The sequence below is a fragment of the Lepus europaeus genome, chromosome 12, assembly GCF_033115175.1.
Source record: "Lepus europaeus isolate LE1 chromosome 12, mLepTim1.pri, whole genome shotgun sequence".
Taxonomy (NCBI): Eukaryota; Metazoa; Chordata; class Mammalia; order Lagomorpha; family Leporidae; genus Lepus; species Lepus europaeus.
In genome coordinates, this window is record NC_084838.1 from 92,075,840 (window position 1) to 92,084,507 (window position 8,668).

At 66.4% G+C, this 8,668-nt stretch overlaps 1 protein-coding gene across 1 annotated transcript; it reads right to left on the reverse strand.

The window, feature by feature from the left end:
* Positions 1-3,117: 3,117 nt before the first annotated feature.
* On the reverse strand, positions 3,118-6,287 carry BARX1 (BARX homeobox 1). The gene is made up of 4 exons (XM_062207103.1): positions 6,068-6,287; positions 4,142-4,433; positions 3,977-4,061; positions 3,118-3,585 (listed from the first exon to the last, which is right to left on the reverse strand). Exons 1-4 carry the CDS (start codon positions 6,285-6,287, stop codon positions 3,421-3,423), a joined length of 762 nt encoding a protein of 253 aa, XP_062063087.1. The 3' UTR covers positions 3,118-3,420.
* Between the last annotated feature and the right edge of the window lie 2,381 nt (positions 6,288-8,668).

The window sequence follows — 8,668 nt, forward strand, 5'->3', positions numbered from 1 at the left end:
GTGGCGGACGCAACCCGCATTTCTTTTCTCCCGCCTTACAAGTCCCCACCAGTGACACCCCCCCCCAGGACAGAGATGGGGAGCAAGCACGAGTAACATTTATTTTTAAAAAGTGGGGCTCCCGGGGGAAGCACAGGGCGCCCCCACACCTGGCTGCGCCTGGCGGTGCTGATTCAGCGTTCAGTCGGAGACTGGCGCGGGCTGCGGACCCCAGGCCAACTTCGAAGGGCACTCCGCGTCCCCAAACTTTTCCGGCGTCAGCGCCGCCTCGAACTTAGCTCTGTCCTTTCAAACCCTGGAACCCGGCTGTGCCGACCACGGCCTGCTCCGGGCCAGGGTCCCACAAAGTAGGGCTGCGACCCCCCCACCATCCCCGGCCGGGCCCTTTAGCCAACAGTCCCCCAAAGTCCCCTTTACTTTGCAAGCCACCTCGAAGGCAGCCCACTGAGCGCAAACTTCACGCTTGGTGGGAGGGCGGCTTCCAGGCTAATCCTCAGCCCGCCCTTCCCTTCCGGAGGGTCCCGGCGGTCCTGAGAGCTCCCCCTCCCCCAGGGCCACTGATCTCGCGAGACGCTCGAGCCCGTCCCCTCCCCGAGCCGTGGGCCCCCGGGCTCCGCTAAGCGCAGCTTCGGCCGCGCGCGCCGTCTCCGCGTTTCGTTTCCCGGGACCTCCCCGCGGAGAGGAAACTTGTGCGGGGCCGGGCGATGGGACCTTACCTAGCGAGGGGACTTTCCCTTCCCTAAGCCCCGGGGCTGGAGCTCGGGACGCTCCGGGGCTGGCAGTCAGAGGAGACCCCAGCGCTCGGCGCCTGGGCCCGTTGGCACGCAGGCCGCGCCTGGGAGCCCGGGACCGGCGCGCGGCTGGGCAGACAGCGTCGCTTCTGCGGAATAGGATGGGGCCCTTTACCTAGAGTCGCGGCTTTGCGGGATTCCGTCCTCAGGCGGCGATGATCACCTCTGCGCCTTCGCCCCTCCCGGAGGCCGCCCGGAGCTCTCGTGGGGTCCCAAGGAGGCCCGGACGGACGCGGCGAGCGCGCAGCCCGCTCCTCCCTTGCCTCGAGCCAGTTGCTGCTGCAGTGGCCGCGTCCCCAGTTCCGACAAGGAGCACAGCTGCACAGGCTGCGACAAAAACAAAAAGCCCCACCCCTCCCACCCCTGCTCGCACTGGAATCCGGTTCCCTAGGTTTGAGGCCAGGCTTTCCCCCGCTCACCCCTTCGTGACCTCGAGGCGGGCGTCTCCGCGTCAGGGTCCCCATCTGTACTTACGAGGGACTGTGCTCTGACGCCGGGTTCGCCGACTCCCTCCTCCTTCCTCCCACCTTTTAGGGCCCTGGTCCTATGAAGACCGCAGGGTCCAGTCCCCTGAGACTGGCGTTGATACACAGGGAGAACAAGTTGCCTAAGGTCGCACGGCTCAGATTCCGTCAAAGCAGGGGATCCTGAAGCAACTGTCGCCCCAGCCCACAGAGCCCTTCCCCTGCCTCCTCTTCATTGGGAGGGCTGTACCCTCTCTCCTCCCACAAGTCTGTATGGGTGACCAAAGCAGAGCTGGCCTCGGGCCTCCGGGCAGACCAAGGCTTTCCTGTCCTTTGAAAAGGGCCTGACCGCAGGCGGTCACAGCAGTCACTTGGCGGCGGCCTGGTGGCAGATCAGCAGGTTGAGCCCACCTGGAGGTCACCCCTAGGGCCGGAAGGAATTAGGGGGCGCAGTCGCAGAGTCCTGGTTCATTCCTTCCAGGTGGCCAGGGCTGGGAAGGGGGCAGTCCCCTCAAGGGATGTGGGCGAGTAGCCGGGGAGGAGCTGTCCGCAGGGCTGAGTTAAGAGCACTTAGCTAGCAAAAGGCGGTTTCCCAGATACCGAGTAAGGCTAGGGCTCCCGGGGTCGCTGGAAGCCCTCAGTAATCCCTCCCCCCCACCCCGAGATCCCAGAGATGCGCGGCAGGAAGCTGTGTCGCTGTAGGTCTCTGGGGCCATAGGACGTCGCTTTCTGAAACACAAAGCTTGCAGCTAGGCGTGGAGTGCCCGAGCAGCTTTCTTAGTTTGGAGCCTGCAAGGACCGGGCTTGGGACTCTGCCAGGCCAAGTTGCATTATCTTCGGAGCTTTAACCAGTAAAGCGACCACCTTGACACCCCCACACCCTGCTCTCCCTCCTGCCCCCCCCCCATCCCCGAAGGGCAAAGACCACCACCCACGTTCGAGCTCTGAGCCAGTCTACAAGAGCCGGAAGGCAACCGACATCTTCCCGGTGAGCCCGGGCACCTGGGGAAACGCACCGCCCCAACTGCCCACCCCCGGGAAGGGACCGCCCTGCACCCGTCCGGGCTAGAGCGGCTGGGAGTCCTCTCTCGGCGTCCCTCCGCCGGGTGCCCTCACTGCCCGGAACGCGCTGTCTGCAGATGCGGACAACGTGCAAGCTCTGGAGAGCCGGAGCTGCTTCAACGACACGTGGGCTGGCAGCCGTGCGCCCTTGGCTTCTCGCCGCCTCCCTCATAAAGGCCTAATCAGAACCATCTCAGAGACCTCAGAGTGGACACGTCAAGCCCCAGGAGAGACTGACCGAACGACTGAGGCGGCTTCTGGCCGGGACCGGTTCGCTAGCAGGGCAGACCGCCGGCTCCTGCTATTTGGAACGCCCCAACGCAGCCAAGCTGTTTCCGCCCACGGAGTCCCGGGCTCCAGCCCTTCTCGCCCAAAGTGGAAGTGATTCCTGGGGTGCCCGATTATGTGAGCCACCCGCCATGCCCAGCCTAGGCCGCATGGAGAAAGGCAAGGCTCGCCTTGACGCAGCCAATGGAAAGGGCGTTTTAGGAAGCTGTCGCGAGAGCACTTTTTACCTCTCCGCGACCCCCAACCCCCGCCCGCGGATTTAGAAGCCGCTTCACCAAGCCCCACCGTGTCATAAAATATTTTATTGGAAAAAAAAAAAGTCACTGTCTTTGCAGGAGGGGGCTAGGGGCCCCAGCGACATCGGGGACCCGGCCTTGTGGCCGAGCCGCTGGGTAGTCCGGGTGCTGTCTCCGGCCTGCGACCGGCCGCCGAGTCCCCGACTTGCGGAAGCGGGTGAGTGCCTGACGGCGTCCAGGCCCGGAGCGCCGGCCCGAGGCGGGGTGGGGGTGTGGGCGAGGAGCTGGGCGTGAGTGCGCGTGGAGCGCCCGGAGCCGCGGAACTTCCAGCGCAGCCGAGTAGCTTCCGCCGCGCTGGAGGCGAGTCTCCCAGGTTGGGGCCCAGGAGCGCCCTGAGACCTGGGTTTGGTTGCAGAGTCTGTGTCCTTTCTTGTTTGGCCCCTAATTGTCCGCATTCAAAGTAATAATGAAACGTTTAGAAAGCAAACGGCGTGGACGCAGAGGGACCAGCTCGTGGCTTCCCACGGGCTGACCAGGCCCGGGCGGTGCGGGAGTCCCGGGCCCGGCACGTTGCCGCACTCAGTCCTCACGGTTTCTGTCGCTGGGCTCGCCCGGCGCCTCCGCCGGCTTCTCCGCCTCCTTGGCGCGCTCCTGCTCCGTGAGCTGCTCGCTCGTGGGAATGGAGTTTTTCTTGGGCCGCCCCTTGGGTTTGGTAGGGGACTCCAGGCCGCCGCCCTGCAACACCTGCGACAGAGAGTAGTGCGGTGAGCCGAGACGCGGACCGGGAACCCTGCGCCCTGCGCTCACTTGGGATCATGGGGTCCAGCGAAGCCCATCTGAGGCTGCTCCCGGGTCCTCGGGTCTGGCGGGCCGTTCGCGCGCCGCTGGCAAGAGGTAGCCCCAAGGTCTGACCAAGGCGGGGTGGGAGGGTTCAAGGCTGTCAAGGAGGCCAGAGAATGCTGGCTCTGCTAGGGCACGCACAGGGGTCGTGAGACAAGACCAGGAAGGGCCCTAGGCACGGAGGGAGTCGGAAGGGTTGGGCGGGGGCGGGGTGGGTGGCACTGGAGAGCAGCTCTTGGGAGGCAGACGGGCATGGCCCAGAACACAATGACGGGACGCCACCAGGGACACTCACTATTTTCTTCCACTTCATCCTTCGATTCTGGTACCACGTCTTCACCTGCAACTGGCTCAGGCCCAGGGACTCAGCGAGATCTATTCTGAAAAGAGCAGGGCGCACCCTCAGCAGGGCAGGGCCGCTTCTCCCACTCCCACTGGCCCAGCCTGGCCCCCGCACTACCTGTCTGGCGTGGAGAGGTACTTCTGCTTCTCGAAGCGCTTCTCCAGGCCCATCAGCTGCAGCTCGGTGAACACCGTGCGGCTGCGGCGCCCCTTCTTGGCCTTGGTGCCCGGCTCTCCTGGGCCTGCCGCCTCCAACTTCCCGCGGAGCTGCAGCTCCAGCGGCAGGTGCGGCGCACCCGTGGCGCCCGGCAAACCAGGCCCCGCGGCTAGCAGCGCCGAGCCCAGCCCGGAACAGCCGAGCGGCGCCAGCGGGAACTTGAACACTGCCGCCTGGTCTGCCTTCAGCACGGCTGCGGGGAGAGAGATGTGGGGAGCCGGTGAGTTCCAGCAGCACTTCTCCCGGGGGTGGTGGAGGGCGCCGCACCATGCGCCGCGGGCGTGCTGGCCGCTCGGCCAGTGCCACCCAGCGCAAAACCTACGCCAGCCCCGGGGCGCGAGGAGTTGCGCCCGGTGCCGAGCGACTCTCCACCACGGCGTACCCGGGGTGTGGGTGGGCGGACCTGCCCCACCCGGGTGCTCGGCCTGGGTACAGAGCCCCAGGCCCCAGCCGCCTAAAATTCGAGTTCTCCGAGGACAAGTTCGAAGTTGCAAGACGGGCAACAGTGTGTCCTTAGTGGCAAGGGAAAGCCAAGAGAAAAAGCCGCGGCGAGTCAGGAAGACGGGTGTTTGCCCGGCCCAGATCGGCATGGCAGTGTTCGAAAAAAGAACACGACGGAGGGTGAGCGCTGGCTCTCCAGCCCGCGGCGCGACAGCCACGCGGCGGCGGGGCGGAGGGGCGTCGTCTGGGGTGCGGTGGGGAGCTTCCCGGAAATCCCAAAGCACCCCGCGAGCCCGGAAACTGTGGTTCTTCTTTTGTCTGTTCAGACTCTTCCCTGCGAAGACGTTTCCAGCTTCTTTAGTCCTAAAATGGTTTTATTTTTTGCCCGCTTCAAACGAATTACTAACAGCGGAGCAGATGCGGGTGAAATTCCGCCGAGGTGCTGCGTCCGAGATGGGCCCAGAACGAGCAAACCGGCCCCGGGGCCCCTAGGCGGGCGAGCTCCAGCTGAGGTAGGAGTGCAGGAAAGGCGGCTCCGGACTGGGGGTCCCTTCCCGGAGAGGTATCTCCCTCGGGCACCACCCTCGCGGCGCCGGAGTCAGCAGGAGTCCAGCCGAGATGAGGGTGAACTTGGGGAGGAGGACCACAGGGAGAAAGGTCCTTAGAATAGTAAGGGTGAGGGGAGGCAGACGACAGGCCGATGGATGTGCAGCGAAACCGGGAAAAGCAAGGAGGCCATGGGGTGCCGCTGGGGAGGCCCCTCCACGGAAGGAGCCCGGGACAGACCTGGAAGCGGAAGGGCCACCCGGCGGTCGCTCACAGCCAGGCCGCTCGCCCCCTGGAAAGGCCCAGGCAGGTCGCGCTAGGGCTGAAGAAGCGGCGGTCGCCCGTTGCAGCGCGCCGAGCTCTGGGAGGCTCCGGGCCGGCGGCGTGGGCCAGCGCCAGCACCCAGCTCTCGAAGCCGTGGGCCTCTTCCCCAGAGGTCACTCCCGGCCAACTCTCCGCGGCGAAGCCCGGGCGCCTGCGGCCTGAGGTCGCTTTGACCCGGGGTGGTCGCGCGCCAGCGACGGGCAATTCCGGCCCGTTCCCCAGAGCGGCCCCCTCCGGTGCTGGAAGCCTGAGGTCGGCCGGGAAGAAGAGCCAATGCTCCCCCGGCCCAGTCTGCGGGCACGAGGCCTGGTCGTGCCGCCGTCGCCTGCACCCTCCGCTTCCCGGCTGCAGCGCGCCGCGAGACGGGCCTGGGGGTGAGGGTGGCCTGCGCCCCCCGGGAGCGACGCTCCGGGGCGGCGCCAGGCGTGGGGGCAGCGGGGGCGGCTTCCAGGGCTCCCCGCGGCGCGGCGCGTCCCTCCCGCCCAGCCGCCCGCGCCCCGTGGCCGCCGCACGTACCCAGGTGGCTGTGGAAGGGCCGCGCCGCCAGCAGCGCCTGCACGCCGAACTTGAGCAGCTCGCCCGCGGCGGCAGCGGCGGCGGGCGCGGCGCCCTTGGGCCCCGGCGGCTCAGTCAGGATCTCCTCGATCATGAAGCTGCGATAGCGGTGCGGCCGGTGGTCCGCGCAGCCTTCGGGCGGGCCGAAGCGCGCGGCGCCGGACTCCCCTGGCCGCTGCATCGCGGCGCCCGGGGCTCGGCGGCGGCTCGGCTCGGGCGCGGGGCCCGCGCGGGGCTCTAGGCCGGCCCGCAGCTCCCGGCGGCGCGCGGGCGCCGGTTCATGCCCCCCTCCCCCGCCGGCCGGCCGGGCGGAGGCGCAGGGCGCGGGCGGGGCGCGCGGGGCTCGGCCGGTCGGACCCGGGACTGCGCCCCCGCCCCGCGCCGCCGCGCCTCTTGCCCGGCCGGCCCCGCGTCACCGCCCCGCCCCGCCTGGCCCGCCCCGCCCCGCGCCGCCGCCCCCCACCCCCTAGGCCGAGCCGGAGGGAGGAACCGGGGAGCGAGGGAGGAGGGATGGAGGGAGGGGGCTGCGAGAGAGTGGCCGGCCGGCTGAGAACGAGGGAGACTGTGAGGAGCGCAAGCCCGGAAAGACTGCAGGACAGCTCGGGAGGAGAGACCCCCTCCCCAGAGAGGGGAGACAGAGGGATCGAGAGAGAGGTGAGAGAGGGGCCAGAGGGAGAAAGCGAGGGTCACGCCGTGTACCAGGAGTGTGCCCGGGACGCCGCACGGCGCGCGCATAGGGAGGCTGAGAGAGGCGCGAGAGCAGCGGGCCGTGACGTGCCCGAGGGCACAGAGGCAGCAGGCAGGCAGAGGGAGGGGACTGCAGAGAGAGAGAGAGAGGGGACAGCTTGAAAGGCGAGCGTTCTGGGCAGGGGAGAGAAAGCTCGGGAGGCAAAGGCTGTGCAGCTCAGCTGGGGAAGAGGTGGCGCACAGCCTGCGGGCCAGGGTGCAGGGCTGCGCGCCCAGCAGGGATGCAGCAGCGGGCACGGGTGCCACTCCAGCAGCGCTCTCTCTCTCTCTCTCTCTCTCTCTCTCTCTCTCTCTCTCTCTCTCTCTCATTCACACACACACACATACCACCCCCGCCTCAGTTTACCAGGCTCATTTCTCTCTGAGCTGCCCTGGGAGGAAAATGCTCTCCAGATGGAATTTGCTAGAATTAAGTGGTACTCGGACACAGCCTCCTTGGCAAGCCCAAGGTCCGTGGGCCGGGTTCAGTCTGCATACTTAGAGATGGACACGAGGAGAAGCCGGTGGTGCAGCTTCTTCACTCCCAGCTTTGGAGCCTCTGGGGGGAAATGGTTAGCGGGCGAAGCTGGGGCTGGGACCTCAGGAAGTCTGAGCATAAGGTCCCTGGTTCCCACATAACCCAGGGAGTTGGCAGCACCTTGCCTAGATCCTTGTGGTCGTTGTTGGAGAGCATCAGGCCGAGGTGTGGGATGCATCATCCCAAAAGCTAAACCTTCCACTAAGTTTCTGTCTTTGGCTCTGAGCCATCTGCTAGCCCTTTCTGGATGTGGGTCTCTTCACCTGTCCTGAAACTGTGCTAACTGTGCTGACTCCAAGAGGCTGTGAGGGTTGAGTGTGTGTGTGAGGGGCATCTGCACCCATGGGGCACCATGGCATCTGTTTGGGGTGGGGGAGAACCCAGTTCCTCCAGGCAAAGAGGGTGGAGTGTCCCCAGGAGGCTGGAAAAGGCCACCTGCCATCCCTTCCTGCCCCCTCAGGACTCCTGCGCCCCACCTCCCAGTCCCGTGTACCACGCCAGCCTGCACCCCAGCAGCTGCTGTTTCCCACAGCGTTCTGGGTGGGGCCTCATGGCCCTGCCCCTCCCCAACATGATGCACTTCCTCCAGTCCCAGACGCTGGCCCCAGGCCCCCGGCTCTTGCCTAGGAGAAAGCCAAGACCCTTCTGTGAGTGAGGGCTGGGCCGGGGAGGATAAGACCTGGCCAGAGGCTCTAGTGAGACTGGAACTCTGAGAACCGGCCACCTCTCCACCCTAGCTGCTGTCAGACTTTCTGAGTGCTGAGTTGTTATCAGGACTGGAGGAAGGCGGGCTCAGGGGCCCCTGGTTGCTTCGGACTCCCCCTGGGGTAGAGTTCTGTGAGTCCCTGGCTCCTTGGGAGGGTTGGTGTGGGACCCATTGGGAACAATAATATTCCCCACTGAGGGGTGGGGAGGCCTTGGGACCAAGCCCACCTCTGCCAATCGGCAGCGACTCCACCTCCCAGCCAGCAAGCCGAGGAAGCCAGGGTCTGCCTCTGGGGATTGCTCCTCATGAGTAGACTCAGACGGGAAGTCCAACCACTTCCTTTCTCAGAGGGGACACTGAGGCCAGCAAGAGGAAGGACCTGGCCCAGGGGCCATCGCGAGTAGAACCGGCTCTTTGTGGCCTCCTAGACACACGAGCATCAGGCCTTTATCCCAGCCTTTTCCCTCCCCTCCCCCTCTCTCCCAGCAAGGCCTTCTGCCACCTCCCTGTTTCTATATCTTCCCAAGGGGGCATAGCCTGGGGAGGTTTCCCAGGGGGCCCAGCCAGCCCCCACTCCATCCCCTCACTTCGG

Bases quoted from the DNA above. Each gene is read 5' to 3' on its own strand.
- BARX1 (XM_062207103.1), bottom strand. From the start codon at position 6,287: ATGCAGCGGCCAGGGGAGTCCGGCGCCGCGCGCTTCGGCCCGCCCGAA. The intron at 4,062-4,141 runs GTAGTGCGGGGG...TGCTCTTTTCAG, and splicing joins TACCTCTCCACGCCAGACAG to AATAGATCTCGCTGAGTCCC. The intron at 3,586-3,976 runs GTGAGTGTCCCT...TCTCTGTCGCAG, and splicing joins GGATGAAGTGGAAGAAAATA to GTGTTGCAGGGCGGCGGCCT.